This window comes from Apus apus, chromosome 1 (genome assembly GCF_020740795.1).
Source record: "Apus apus isolate bApuApu2 chromosome 1, bApuApu2.pri.cur, whole genome shotgun sequence".
In the NCBI taxonomy this organism is placed as follows: Eukaryota; Metazoa; Chordata; class Aves; order Apodiformes; family Apodidae; genus Apus; species Apus apus.
The window spans coordinates 206,055,660-206,070,689 of NC_067282.1; the positions used below are offsets into that span (position 1 = coordinate 206,055,660).

The following is a 15,030-nucleotide window of genomic DNA, read 5'->3' on the forward strand; positions in this document are numbered from 1 at the left end:
GTTCCCAGGAACTGTAAGTTACTTAGAGGAACAAAAGCTTTGAAACCTGAATTAAGCTTGTTCTGCTCCAGACCTCCACTATGGACATCTACCAGGACGACAATGGGTCCATCAACCAGGATACACAAAGAGCACCAGGCAAAACTCAGGGGCCCTGGGGCTAAATCTTCACCAACAGGAACCAACCCTGAGCAACCCCAGCATGGAGCCCTGTGGATTTCTGATCACCAGCTTCACCCTTACAGCCTCTCAAAGAACTCAGACTGGAGAAAGGCTGCAGGATGATCCAGAAATGAAGATGCACCTTCTGAGAACTTGAGCTCTGAAGTCTCCTTCCTGCCCTCTCAGGCAATCACCTCCTCCCTGGGCACAGGACAGGCTGGGGCAGAAACACTCCAAAATGGGATTTCACTGAAACCCATGGCTGTGGGAGCCCAGGGGAGCTCCCATGCACGCCCCAGGGTCTGCAGTGAGGTGTCTGCCCCCAAGCCAATGGAGTTAAATCCCCCCACACCCGAGCCACTGCCCCCTCAGCCCTGATCCAAGAGGCTGAGCAAGGTGGGCTCCTTGAGCCTCCAACCTCTGCTCAGCTGGGGAATCAGTGCAGGATCCTGCAGAGCCAGCCCCATCCCATGGGACAAGGCTCTGTCCTGCACCAGGGGAGGTCTCACTGAGCTGCCAAGGCTGCAATCAGAAGGCATGAGTCCACCTACCTCTGGAACCTTGTCCTGTGCACACACAAAACCTCCCTGCCACATCCATCACCATCAACCAAATTAACACAGTCAGCTTGGAGAAACCTGTGTCATAGGGTCACAGGCTGGTCTGTGTGGGAAGGGACCTCAGAGCCCACCCAGTCCCACCCCTGCATGGGCAGGGACACCTCCCACCATTCCAGGCTGCTCCAAGCCCCATCCAACCTGCCCTTCAGCACTGCCAGGGATGGGGCAGCCACAGCTTCCCTGGCCAACCTGGGCCAGGCTCTCCCCACCCTCACAGCCCAGAATTTCTCCCTCACATCTCAGCTCCAGCTCCCTCTGCCAGCTGGAAACCCTTCCCCCTGCTCCCATCCCTCCCTGCCCTTGTCCCAAGCCCCTCCCCAGCTTTCCTGGAGCCCCTCCAGGTAAGTGTCCTTCACTGAGTTCCATTTCTCCAGGGTAATTCCATGCCCTGTGGGATTCTCTGCCTCCAGCCCTGTCCCTTGGCAACGGCTGCTCCCCCATCGGGCTGGCTTGGTGACAGTGGCTTTCCCAGGAGCTGTTCCCCTGCTGCCCGTGACACCACAGCCCTCACAGCCAGGGGGTGTCCCTGTCCTGGAGCCCCAACAGAGGCGCTGAGCTTTGGGCCCAGGGGCTGTGGAGGCCCCACTGGTGACAGCCCCACGTTGGGCCCCGCTCCCGCGCAGCCGCTCGGGGCTCCACGGGGCTCTCACGCCACCCTCGCTGCTCAGCTCCAGTTACTGCTCTGCTATTTACACACAAGCCACATGTTAGTTCAGGAAGTCAAAACAAGCCACGTAACCAGCATCCTCCCCACCAGCAGCCCCGGGAGGCTGCCCGGGAAGCAGAGCAGGTTTGATGCCACCCTCCACAGAGCCGCCCCGCGCGGCGCCCGGCGCGTTCTCGCTCTCCTGACTCTCGGTCCGTTGTGCTGCAAATTAATTGCTTCATTATTTCACCCAGCACTGATGCTGAGCTGCACGAGCTGGAGTTTCCTGAATCACCTGCTTCATACCCCTGGAATCTTAGAGCAGTGGCCCTCTACCAATGCTTGGAATTTCAGAGATGAGGATCTGGAGGCTTCCTCCTCGCGCTCCGACACTTGGGGATGTTATTCAAGCCTGTTAATTTGAGTGTCTTTATTTTTAGCAAATACTATCTCACTTTCTCCTTGGTTACAGCTGGGAAACTTTCTGTTCCAAGCACATCATATGGATAGATACATCCTCCTGATTTGTTCCCAACTCGGAACAGAACATTTCTGACTTTTTTTTTTCTCCCCCTGCACCAGAATATACAATCTGATCATTTACATACAGAAATGGATCCCTACCAGACTTTTTTTATTTTCTTCTAACGCTCTAAAATTTCTTATTATCTTTACATTTTGGCCTTTGATATTTCCTTTGGCTCTTCTTATCAACCTCCTACACACTTCAGCTCAAATTAACTGCATTTCCCTCTCCTTTCCCAGCTAACCTTTCCAGAGGAAGGGGATACGTGTCTCTCTGTGCAATCTCTCCCTGCTCCTTTCTTACCTCCCTCAAGCAGGTGATCTCCTGCCCAGCAGGTTCTTTCCCCCATAATTTCTGGGCTGTGTTTAAGTAGAGTTTCCTCAAATAGCCCTTAGACTTTGTTAACTATGTAGAATTTATGTTTCCAGCTATCAGCAACTGCGGGGCTCAGAGCAGGGTCACCCTTCCCTCTCTGGAGATGCTCACGGGTTTGCCCGCGTGCTCTGCCCGGGACCATCAGAGCTGCTGCTGCACCTGCAGCCCCTCGCTGGAGCCACCAGTTCTGCCATCTGTCACATGAAATGAACAGCACATCACCTCCTCTCACAGCAACAATCACGGAGTCACGGAATTGTCAGGGCTGGAAGGGACCTCTGGAGATCACCCAGTCCAGCCCTCCTGCTGCAGCAGGATCCCCTGGAGCTCATCACCCAGGGCTGCATCCAGCGGGGTCTGGAGTATCTCCAGAGGAGACTCCACAGCCTCCCTGGGCAGCCTGTCCCAGGGCTCTTTTTTCCCTCCTATTTCCATGTCACTTCCCATGTTCCAGCCTGTGCCCGTTGCCCCTCGTCCTGTCCCTGGGCACTGCTGAGCAGGGTCTGGCTCCATCCTCCTGCACCCACCCTGAGATACTTGGAGGCATCAAGAAGGTCTCCCCTCAGCCTTCTCCTCTCCAGGCTGAACAGCCCCAGCTCTCTCAGCCTTTCCTCATCAGGGAGATGCTCCAACCCCCCAGGCATCTATGATGTCCTTCCCTGGACTCTCTCCAGCAGTTCCCTGTCTCTCTTGAACTGGGGAGCCCAGAACTGGTCCCAGTTCTCCAGATGGGGCCTCACCAGGGCAGAGTAGAGGGGGAAAATGATCTCGCTCCACCTTCTGGCCACACTCTTCCTCATGCACCCCAAGATTCCATCAGCTTCTGTTTCACTAACATTTCACCAGAGGCAGAAGGGGCAACCAGGAAATGTTCCCCTGCTGAGCTGCCCTTTGCCCTGGGCTGTCCCTGCCCTGCTCCCCCATGTCAGCCCAGCCCGAGGGTTACCTGCAGTTTTCTTTTAACAAAGCTTTTGTACAACTACACAACACAGGCCTAAATAATGAAAACTTCCACAAATCTATGTCTGTATTTGTGTCTAATGCCCACAGGTCCTGTGTGCACACACAGACCTGCCCTGTGTCTGCACAGCATGGAGATGTAGGTCCAAAGGCTGATGTCTACAGCATCAGCTACAGGCTCCTCAAGGACAAAATCCAAGGATCTAAATCCTGCCAGGCACAGAGGAAGAACCCCAGACTGGTTCAGGTGGGAAAGGACCTCGAAGCTCATCCAGCCTCACCCCTGCATGGGCAGGGACACCTCCCACCATTCCAGGCTGCTCCAAGCCCCATCCAACCTGCCCTTCAACACTGCCAGGGATGGGGCAGCCACAGCTTCCCTGGGCAACCTGGGCCAGGCTCTCCCCACCCTCCCAAGCCCTATTCCCTGGGAGACATCATGGTGATTTGGAAGGTCCCTTCCAACTGCTCCTGAACGTGACACCCTCCCTTGAGGAGGGAAGGACAGGCAGCCCTTCCTCAGCCCCGTCCTCTTAGTGCACAAACATGTGAGGGACCAAAGGCAAACAGAAGCAGCCAGAAAGGCTTTCCCACCAGCAAATTGTGCTTGACCAAGATGGTTGTTTTCTGTGTCAAAACCACTTCATCTGTGGCCCAGGGGGGCAGTGGATGTGACACATCAACCCCCCAGGAGTCTCATCAGGGAAGTGAGGAGCTGCAGTTCAGATCCAGGAGGGCTGAGAACTGACTGGATCACTGCAGGGCAAGGAAGGGACCGATGACCAGGCCATGAGCAGAGAGTGCTCTGGAGGCCAGTCCTGGGGCCCATCTTGCTCAACACCCTCATCAACTGCCCAGCTGATCCCGAGGACACCCTTGGTAAAAGTGCAGATGATCTTAAACTGGAGGGAGTGACTGACATGATGAAATGCAGAGCTCTGAAACAAGGGGGGGGTGACAAATCTGAGGACCAGGTTAACAGAAACCTCATGAAGTTCAAGGGTGGACCCACCCACCACCATTGGTCCAGGCTCAGGAGACATTTGCCCAGGCAGCAGCTCAGTGAGGGGGCTGAGGATGGGTGGCCTGAGCAGGAGTCCAGAGCACATTGACACAGAGACCACAGGGAGCTGCAGGACCAGCAGCCTGGCCAGTAGATCCAGGGACCTGATTGTCCCTTTTCCTCAGCACTGGGGAGGCTGCACTTGGGATATTCTGTTCAGTTTTTTGGCCATGGAGTTCAAGAGATGGGGAGAAACTGGAGGGTTCAGACCCAGACCAAGTGACCAAAAAATGCAAGGAGTCTACAACTGCCTGTAGGACACAGATGACAAAACAAACGTGGCCACAAACTGTGGTTTGGGAGGTTCATGTTGGGCTTGGACTTCAGCAAAAAAAGTATTTCCCAAGAGGGTGGCAGAGCCCCAGAAAAGCCACTAGAAAGACTGCAGGTCCACCATCCCACAGGTCCACCACCCTGCAGATCCACCCTCCTGCAGGTTTCTAAGACTTGGCTGGACAGAGCCACAGCTGATCTACCACAGCCCTTCTGGAGCAGGACCCTTCCAACCAGCACTTCCATGACTCCACAGAGGACAGAACATCCAGCTGAGGGCTGAAAAGCTGGCCCAGGAGGAAGATCAGCCCAAACTTATGGATTCACTGTAAAACAGAGAAATTAATGGATGGAAAAACTCTGAGAGATCCCCAGAGAGCCCTGACAAGGAGCGATGGGAAAATATTCTGCTCAGGGCAGAGCTGGTCAGTGAATCCACTGCATCTGCCACGTCCTGAGGCAGCTCCCAAGCCAGGGCAGATGAATTCACTGCTCCCCAAATTCCAGCTCCACGTGTATTTGGTCTCCACAGGCAGAAGGCAGCCTGGAGCAAGCAGGAGCAGGTGCCCCAGTAACTGGGGCCTGAAGTGAGGGGAGATGAATCTCACCACAGATCCCCACCAAAGGCCATGTGCTGAGATCACCTGTGTCTGTGCTGTCACCACAGCCCTGGGCTGCAGGACCACGGGGGTGTTCAGGGAATTAGGGAGTGAGTCCCATGGACAGAGGGTGTCTGGGTGTTGAAAGGTGAACAGGAACACTGACAAGCTGGTGTTGGCCAAACCAACCAGAGAAGAGGAGCCACTGGCCTTCATGTCAGAGCTGCACACCCATCACGTGTGCCCCAGGAGATGCTGAGCCAACACCAAGGTTTCTTACCCAGCTACTTCCATACCTAGAAACACTGGGGGAGGGAGGGTGAGAGGTGAGGAGCTCAGTGCTGGATGGCAAGGGCAGAGCCTGGTGCCTCCAATCCCTCTGCCCTGAGCAGCAGAAGAACTGGGCATTTTCTGCCCCTTCACACTCCTGGCACAGCCCATGTGAACCAACACAACCAGCTGTTCTGAACCCTTCTCATCACTGACAGGCAAGGCTGGTCACTAGCAGGAAGGGTGACCTTAACTTCTTACTGGTGATGAACCCCTGGTCTTTCAGTAGAAGACCTGATGATACAAAATAACTCAGCTTGATCAGGTCTTTGTTTTGGTGTAAGAATCTGCAAAACAGGATCTTTTGGTTGTGGGATCAGCAGAGGACAAAGATGCTGAGCAGCTACTGTGGGAGTTTCACCTGGGCTGCTCTTCTTGAAACCTGGGAAGATGCACATTTTGGAGGACTCAGGGCTTTTGCTTGGTCTGTGAATGGAGCAGTGGGCAGGGCCAACCAGAGGTGCCCTCTGAGCCACAGAGGGTCAAAAACAGAAACGAAGTGACTGAAATTATGAAGTAAAGGAAGGGGTCATGAGGGAAATGAAACACAAAGACCATGTGAAAGATCATGGGGAAAATGCTGGAGGATGGCAAGGCCAATGCAAGTGACTTGGCTGGACCTCCTGGTGGAGCAGAAGCTGCCAATGTTCTGCCCAGGTGGAGGTTCCCAGCACAGGAAGGACACGGAGCTGTTGGAGAGAGGCCAGAGGAGCCCCAGAGATGCTGGGAGGGCTGGAGCAGCTCTGCTCTGGAGACAGGCTGGGAGAGTTGGGGTGTTCAGCCTGGAGAAGAGAAGGCTCCAGGGAGACCTGAGAGCACCTTCCAGTGCCTGAAGGGGCTCCAGGAAAGCTGGGGAGGGGCTTGGGACAAGGGCAGGGAGGGATGGGAGCAGGGGGAAGGGTTTCCAGCTGGCAGAGGGAGCTGGAGCTGAGATGTGAGGGAGAAATTCTGGGCTGTGAGGGTGGGGAGAGCCTGGCCCAGGTTGCCCAGGGAAGCTGTGGCTGCCCCATCCCTGGCAGTGTTGAAGGGCAGGTTGGATGGGGCTTGGAGCAGCCTGGAATGGTGGGAGGTGTCCCTGCCCATGCAGGGGTGGGACTGGATGGGCTTTGAGGTCCCTCCAACCCAAACCATTCCATGATTCCATGCTTGATCAGGTTCCCACCCAAAAGCCACTGCAGCACACAGGAGCTGAGTCAGCACAAAAAGCAGGAGCTCTGGCACTAGTGACCACTCCACAGAATCACAGAATAATCTAGGTTGGAAAAGAGCTTTAAGATCCTGGAGTCCAACTGTTTGCTTGGATTAAAAAATGAACCTGTTCACTTCAATATGAAGTGAAGGATTAAGTGTCAAGAGCTCCTGAGAGAGAGGATTTGAAGCAGACAAAGGAGAGCAGAGAAAGCAACACAAGCCCAGAAGGTGATGAAAAAAGCAACAGCACCTCTCCATGGAAGGAGAGCAAGGGCAGATGTTCCAGTCTGTTGTGGTAATTCAGAGCTGCAAAGACCTGGCAGCTGGGTCCTCGGCTGGGGAAGGACCTCAGCAGAAGCTGAGAGGGCAAAGTTTTAAACTCGCTTCTCCTGATGCTGGAGGTTGTGTTGGTAGGTGGCATTGCAGGACTGAGGTTCCTCTCTCACAGCTCCAGGCTCCCTCTGCCACAGCTCAGAGCCAGAAACAACCCAAGGTGGAGCAGATGCTGCTGTGGGTAGAGCAGAAGGTCACCTCCAGCAGGCAGCCAGCAGGGATGCACGATGGACTGTGGTGGTGGTGTTGGGTCAGAGGTTGGACTTGATGTCCTCAGAGGTCTTTTCCAGAATTACTGAGTAATTCTGTGATTCTGTGCACAGGGGTGATGGGCGAGAGCTGCACTGGGTGAGCAAAGGCTCATCACCCCGTCCTAACGGGGCAGAGGAGCAAGGACAGCTGCAGGAACCCCAACGACCTGGCTGGTGCTGAGGCCCTTGGTGTGTGCGAGGTGCTGGAGAGCAAGGAGAGGCTAAAAGGGCAGGACACAGGGCAGGACACAGAGCAGGCCTGGCCAGGGGCCGGGCAGGCGGGACACGGAGCCGCAGGGCTGGCACTGCCGGGGCTGGAAGCTGGCATTGACCAAAACGCCTCACTGCTGCAAGCTGACTTCCCTTCTGCCCTCCTCCTCCTCTGGATGGGCTGTGCTGCCTCTCCAGCATCACCACCAGTGGGGCTCCCAGCTGTGACCAGCTCTGCTGGCTTCTCACTCCAGGCCCCACAGAAACTTCTCTGAACTTCCCCAAAGCAGAACCTCGCTGAGGAAGGGGAACGGCCGGAGCAGCCACCTCCAGCAGCCAGGCCAGCCATCCCTCTGCCAGCTTCAGAAGCTGATTGAATCACTGAAGTAGGATGAGGAAGGGCAGGACAGGGCAGGGCAGGGTTTGCTTGGAGCTGCAAGCACCATCCCTGTGCCTGGTCCTGGCACAGAAGAGCCGTTTGTGGAGCAGAGGAGCTGGGCAAGGCCAGCCCTCCCGTGGAGACTGTCACTGTCACCAAACACTTCTCCACTTGCAAATGCCTCTCAGGACCTCCCACCTGCACCTCCCGATTTGAATTCGTGAACCCCAGTGTGAAAGCACCTGGCATGTCCCTGGCACTGGTCTCCAACACCAAGAAAGCTTTAAAGCCAGACGATGAACCGTGAGTCTCAGCACGAGGCTCTGGGGCTGCAAGTCACAAGGCTAGAAACGAATTCTCAGAACTGAAGTGCCACATCCCTGCCATTTACATTGAACACACCTCTAATCCACACACTCAGACAGGTTGATGAAGATGGTCCCAGGAACCTGTACCAGGCCTCCAGCTGTATCCCAGCACCTCCTGCCTGAAGGCTGTCCCGGGCTGCTGTGCCCCTTCCAAACCCACCCCCAGCTTCCATTCCCAGGAACCCACATGTGCTTCCAGTGTTGAAGGGCAGGTTGGATGGGGCTTGGAGCAGCCTGGAATGGTGGGAGGTGTCCCTGCCCATGCAGGGGTGGGACTGGATGAACTTGAAGACCCTTCCAACCCAAAACAAACATCATCCCTCTGTCCTCCCAGCTGCCCCACAGCAGGACCAGGCATGTGGGCACAGCACCCGTGGGACTCCCCACCCTGGATGAGGGGCTCAGCACAGGCAGCACCTCAGCACGGATACATCACCCCAGGCCCTGCTTCCAGGCCCAGGTTTCCCATCAACTCGACATCAAGTCCATGGCTGTGCCTGTGTCACCCACCCTGGGAATCTCCTGTGGGGAAGGTCCTGCAGAGCTGACGGGAGCCCCAGGACACACTGACCAGCCACCCAGCATGGAGCGATGGCACCTCTGGACAGGAGAGGGTTCTCCAGCCCTGGTGTCTGACTGTGGAGTGACCTGCAGCAGCTGAGCTCAGCAAGGCCTCCTGTTCCTCTGTGTCTGTACATGTTTCATTATTTTCCTTTCCATCACCACTGTTCCATCACAGCTGTTTCCAACTTCCCTGTCTACCCTGTTCCCTCTCCTTTCCCTGCAGGAAGGGACAGGGGTTCACAGGGAGCACCTGTCACTGGTCTCACTGCCACCTGCCCAGTGCCCCCCCAGGCACAGCCCCAGCCTCCTCCAGCACCTCAGGCCAAGGCAGATGCCATGAGCTGCATTCCCGGGTGTAAAGCCTTGGGATTCTGGCCTGGAAGAAGCGGGCAGGGAAAGCCCAGGGGCTGCCAGGCCCCCTGGCTGCTCCGCAGGCGCTGGGCTCGTCTCAGCGCTCCGGCACCCACGGGCAAACATCTCCCTTGGGAACAGACCCTCTGGGACCCCTTCAGGGTTCAGGCATTTTGTTTAGACTTATGTGGAGAGTAGAAGAACAGTTTCCCACATCTGCTTATTGCAGCAGTCCCTTTCCCAGCTCCCAGAGACGCAGACCCGGCCCATCCACACCCTGCCCACTTGGCACTGACTCTGAACACGATTTTCTCCTGCAAGAACCACAGTCACGTCTCCTGCACCGTCCTCCCGGAGCAAGGAGACTCCTGTAAACACCAACACTTCCCTGCTCTCACTTCCTTTCAGTCCCTCCTCCAAAGCACCCTTGGAGCATCCCCCACACGTCAGGACGGCTCCTCTGGTGTCAGCTCCCTGGCCACAAGTGCCAGCAGGGGAGACCCCATGTCCCCAGACACAGCTGTCACTCAGACCTTACAGCTCCCACTGCCACATTCTGACCTGCCACCACAGTCCTGGGCACACACAGACCAGAGCAGAGGAACACCCAGCTGGGCTGTCACTGCTGAGACCTGCCCCACGGGGACGGCACCTCATGGCACCTCCCCTGCCTGGCTGCTGAGCCCACGAGCCCCTTGTCCACGTGTGGTGCCTCCAGCCCTTGCCCTCCTCTCTTTTAACCTCAAGCAGGGAAATCCCACGGGCTGCGGGCTCTGAGCACTGCAGCAGGTCACAGCCTCCAGCACAAACTTCTGGAGAACAGGAAAGGGCCAAGGGGGAGACACAAGAGCAGGGCCCTACATCTCTGCTCGGTCCAGTTCTTCTCTGTAGAACACAAAACTTGCACCACATTGGGCAAAACTGTAATAAATATCAGTCCAAACCAATCCTGATTGATGTCCAGAGAGAGCACCAAACTCTTTTTTCCTCCAACCTCCATTTTCCCTGTAAATTCCACCAGCAGAAGGAACCCGTCAGCTCCTTTTCTAGCACTGAGATCACTTCTCTGCATCCATCCTTGCACCTGAGGAACAGCTTTTCATCCTGACACCCAGGGAGCAGGCATTTCAGCAACAACAGTTGCCCAGCTCTCAGAACACCTTCTAACAGGAAACCTTTCCGTGCCAGAGCCGGGCTCACCTCGATCAGGAAGTCTCCCGTGCGCAGCCCTGCTCTCCAGGCAACACCTTCCACATCCACTGATTCCAGGTACTGGAGAGCTGGGAAGGCTGGGGTTGGGGTGAACTCCTCGATTGGGGTTTCAGCTGCAAAACACAAAGAAGGAGAGAGAATGAGGAGGTGTGGCAGAAAGGAAGCAGAAGGTGGACAAGAAGGAGCTCAGGAAAACCCGTGTTGGCTCAGGAAGAACACGTATGCAAGGCCCAGTGTGACTGCAAAGCAGGAACCAAAGCTGATGCTCCATGTCCACAGCATTCATCAGCTTAGACCCCAGAGCCCCCCAGGCATCTGTGACTCCCAGAGCCCTTTTAGGGACCCCCAAGGTCCCTAAAGCCTCATCCACCTCTCAGTACCACAAACAAAAAGAGAACAGCTCTGAACGATGCCAGGAGGGGAGCAACTCACTCCTGCGTTAGCAGCTCCAGGGCTCTGCCAGAACCAGCAGAGAAAACACCACATGCACCATCCACCCACGGTTCTGCAGACATGACCCCAGCTGCCAGCACCTCAGAGCAGTGCCCCTCTCACACCAGTCCTACAGGAGAACACGATCCCTGCCCTGCTCCTGCTGGCCACACCAGTGCTGACACAAGCCAGGCTGCTGGCAGCTCCTTGGCACACGCTGGATCATCTCCATCCACTGTCAAGCAGCACCCCCAGGTCCTTCTCCTCTGGGCACTTCCCAGCCTCTGCCCCAAGCCTGGGGTGTTGCCTGGGGCTGCTGTGGCTCAAGTTGAGCCTGGCTGAGCCAGTGGCCTCCGGGGCTGATGATGCCTGAACAAACCGTTCACCCCAGAGACACGTGAGAGGAGCGTCAGAAAACCCACCACGGTCTCGTCTGGTACCATGTCAGACCAGGGCCAGAGCCTGCAGTGAAGGTCCCCGTGGGCCCCCCCTCAGCTGGGGCAGGCAGGAAGCCTTGTTTGAAGCATTTTTGTCAGCCACACAGATCATGTATCTACAGGCCTGGATAAATTCTCCATCCCTCTGGGTCTATCACCAAACCAAGGCATTTTTTAAGAGCTGTGTCAAAGCCCTGGTGAAGCAGAGGATTGAACAGCAGAGTCAGCAGATGATCTTGTGCTTACATCTCCTTTGATGTCAGGTCACTCCAGTGGAAAGTGACCTACATTCCCTTCCATTTGCATAAACTGTATAGACACTGATTTTATACAGATAAAAATATTTCCATCATTTACCACATGGCTTCTTTAGCATTTTAATCTATGATTTTTATGTAAGATTTTTTCTGCTAAATCAGAGGGCTATTGACTGGGACAAGGTTTGCCTGACAAGATGTTAATATGCTGAATGATCTTAGATGTTTTTATCAGCATTTTTCCATGACTTCTTCCTTTGATGGAAGGGAGCTTAAGTGCCAAACAGTTGACATCCTGCCTATTTTTAGAGATGTCAGTGCAACATTTGATTTCTCCAAAGCCTTCAGGACTTCCCCAGTGCTACACCCCACTCTTTGGATTGGTGTTGACCAGCAAGCTCTTCCAACGGTCTGACCTCCAAAGAACCACCAGCATGACCTTGCTGCAGACCAGCTGCAGAACAAGGTGCCAATAACTTATGCCAGACCCAGGCCCAGCAGGAAGACCTTCTGTGTTGCCTGAACCTCCAAAATGTGAAAAGGGGATACCCAGGCTCTCCGTCAAGTAAATCACGTATATAATGGTAATGAGCCATGGTCTCTGCAGCAGATCAGCCCTGTGCTCCACCAAAGGGACCAGCAGCACAATTAAGTCATGAGAAGGTTAAGTGGAAGTTCTGATCTTTGGAGAGGACAGAGCTGGACAGATGACAATTCAATTGGTCTCCTAGCCTGGAGAAGGAGCCTGACGTGAGCAAAGCACCTTATCACGGTGGCTCCAGACCCCGTGTCCCATCAGAGTCCCCCACCACAATCCCACCATTCCCAGGTGGGAAGCACTGCCCTGTGTGTCCCATCACGGGGCTGGAGCAGCCCATGGACAGCAGGAAATCCTGAGGCACAGCTCAGGGAGGAGGCACCCGAGGAACAGCTCATGGATGCCTTTTTCTTACTGGGAACCAAAAATATGGGCTGGTGGGGAACACAGCTAAGATGAACCCAGGAAACGGGCCCTGCAGCCCGTTCTGTCACCTGCACCACCAGGACTCCAGGAATGCTGCTCTCCATGGGCTGGAACACACCCACAGCCACTGCAAACCATGAGGCACCACTTGCCAAGTGTCACCAGTGCCTCAGGGATCCAGAAAACAAGGAAACACCTCCCAAAGTCAGAACTATCTGTAGGGAACAAACACCAGATATAATCTAACCCAGGAGGGGGAAGGAGGCAGCCCAAGGGAGCATCCCAACACAGTATCCAGAGGGAGCAGCCCGAGGGAGCAGCCAGCCCTGCCCTGCTGCTGAGCCCCAGCACGTGGCCAGAGGGAGCCAGGAAGAGGATCTGGTAAGGAAGTGAAGACAAAGTGAAGCAGCAGGTTCTGTGCAGGGTCCCTGCTGGGGGGTCTGCAGGGGCTGCATCGGGCAGGGGACGGAGGGAAGGAACAATGACAGCAGCTCCTGGGAGCCCCAAGGCCACGAGGACAGGAGGGAGCCCTGGGAGCACTGCTCCCAAACAGCCCCTGGGAGGAGGGACAGATGTCCAGGCTGAGGGGCCTGGAGCAACCTGGCACCAGCATGGCACCAACATGGACCAACATGGACCAACCTGGCACCAGGTGCTGGGTCCATCCGTGCTGCTGACAGCCAGAGGGCAGGGAGCAGCTGGACACACGGCCATGGGCAGAAGGACAGACTTGGCTCTGATCTGGGCTGTGGGGACCAAGCAGGAACCCCAGCCAGCCCCAGCCACACCACCCACTGCCTTCAGGAGCTGCCTCCCAGTTCCTGACACTCCTTTTTGCTGCCACAGTTTCCCCCCAAATGAACAATCTGCCTCCAGATACTCTCACCCCCCTCACCCCAGTTCTGCTACATCTCCATTCTGGTGTCTTCACTATCATTCCCCAGGTGATCTTGGCCTCACCAAGAAACACCAAGAAGTCACCCCCAAAGGTCTCTGGTGTTCCCTGACAGTGCTCTGTGCAGTCTGGCCACCTACAGCTTCACTCCCCCTTACACAACGTTCCTCCAAAGGGGTCTGTGCCCTCATCAGGCCCCTCACTGCTGCCCTGTTCAGCCTCTCACATCATGTCCAGCCCTTCCCTCCCTCCTGGTCCTTGACCTTAACCTCAGCCTTGTCAGGAGCTCAGCCACTGGCCTACAGCCCCACCACCAACACTAGAAGTACCAATCCGTGGTCAGAGCTGGCTGTAGCCCAGGGATGGAGGAGGAGGACACCAACACTCCTTGCACCACCTCAGAAGGCTGGAAGCAGCAGAGCTGCCACCTCAAAGACCAGCCTGGGACCAGACCCTCCAAAATACCACTTCAGAACAGAGCCTGTGGGGAAGCTTTTGGGTCAGAAGTACCTAATTCAGTGACAATTCATCTGTAAGTGCCTACCCAGGAAGGAAATAAAATTTAAGGAGGTCCTCTTATCCAGCTGGCAAAGGCTAAAGTAAATCAAAAGGTTTGGAATTAAATTACAGAGATTCTTGCTGCTAATGTGCTCACATTTCCTAACAAGGAGGTCAGCTGTTCATTGCAAGAGCTCATGATTTAAATCTCAGGACCTTGCACCTCTTGAGGAGCTCCCAGGTTGACACCACAGCTCTGGTTGTGCAGTTTAAGCACAGTGGCCATTTCCCATCTTGCAAACCTGCTGTCCAGGCTGTGTCACACCAGGGCCACCAGTGTCACCCGTGATGGCTGGTGGGACAGGCCTGAGGAGCCAGAGCACCAGGACAGGACACCTGGGCACGTTTCAAAGCTGCACCAGAGGAGGCCTGGACTGGGCACCAGGAAGCACTTCCTTACTGAGAGGGTAGTGAAACCCTGGAACAGGCTGCCTGGAGAGGTGGTTGATGCCCCAAGCCTGTTTCAGAGGCATCTGGACAATGCCCTTGATAACACGCTGTGACTTTTGGCCCTGAGGTGCCCGGGCAGCTGGACTAGATGATCCCTGCAGGTCCCTTCCAGCTGAAGCTGATTCTGTTCTTTGCAAACACTGCTCTTCTCCAACAAGTTGATTTTATTACGAGCCCAGCTTAGCAGTGAAAAACATTAAAAGTTAATTCAAGCAGAGCAAATTGTTAAGATCCCAGAGACTTAATTGGGAACCAACTCACAGAGTGAAAAATAACACAATACCAGAGCTGCCTTGGTGCTCCATGATCCAGCACCCTGTGCTGGAGCCCAGAAACCACCCGTGTCCTGGGCTGGCACCAGCAGCAGGACCAGCAGGGCCAGGGAGGGGATTGTCCCCTCTGCTCTGCTCTGCTGAGACCCCCCAGCAGGGCTGGGAACAGCTCTGGGGTCCCCAACACAGGAAGGACACGGAGCTGCTGGAGAGAGGCCAGAGGAGGCCACGGAGATGATGGGAGGGCTGGAGCAGCTCTGCTCTGGAGCCAGGCTGGGAGAGTTGGGGTGTTCAGCCTGGAGAAGAGAAGGCTCCAGGGAGACCTGAGAGCACCTTCCAGGGCCTGAAGGGG

The 15,030-nt window shown here is 55.5% G+C and overlaps 1 protein-coding gene across 6 annotated transcripts in view; it reads right to left on the bottom strand.

Annotated features, from left to right (window-relative positions):
* SHANK3 (SH3 and multiple ankyrin repeat domains 3) overlaps positions 1-15,030 on the bottom strand; it is a 311,807-nt gene that overhangs the window by 55,582 nt on the left and 241,195 nt on the right. For all 6 annotated transcript variants that reach the window (XM_051612097.1, XM_051612081.1, XM_051612074.1 and 3 more), the window contains one exon: positions 10,402-10,526. In XM_051612097.1, coding sequence (XP_051468057.1) covers positions 10,402-10,526 — 125 coding nt within the window. The remainder of the gene's footprint in view (positions 1-10,401; positions 10,527-15,030) is intronic.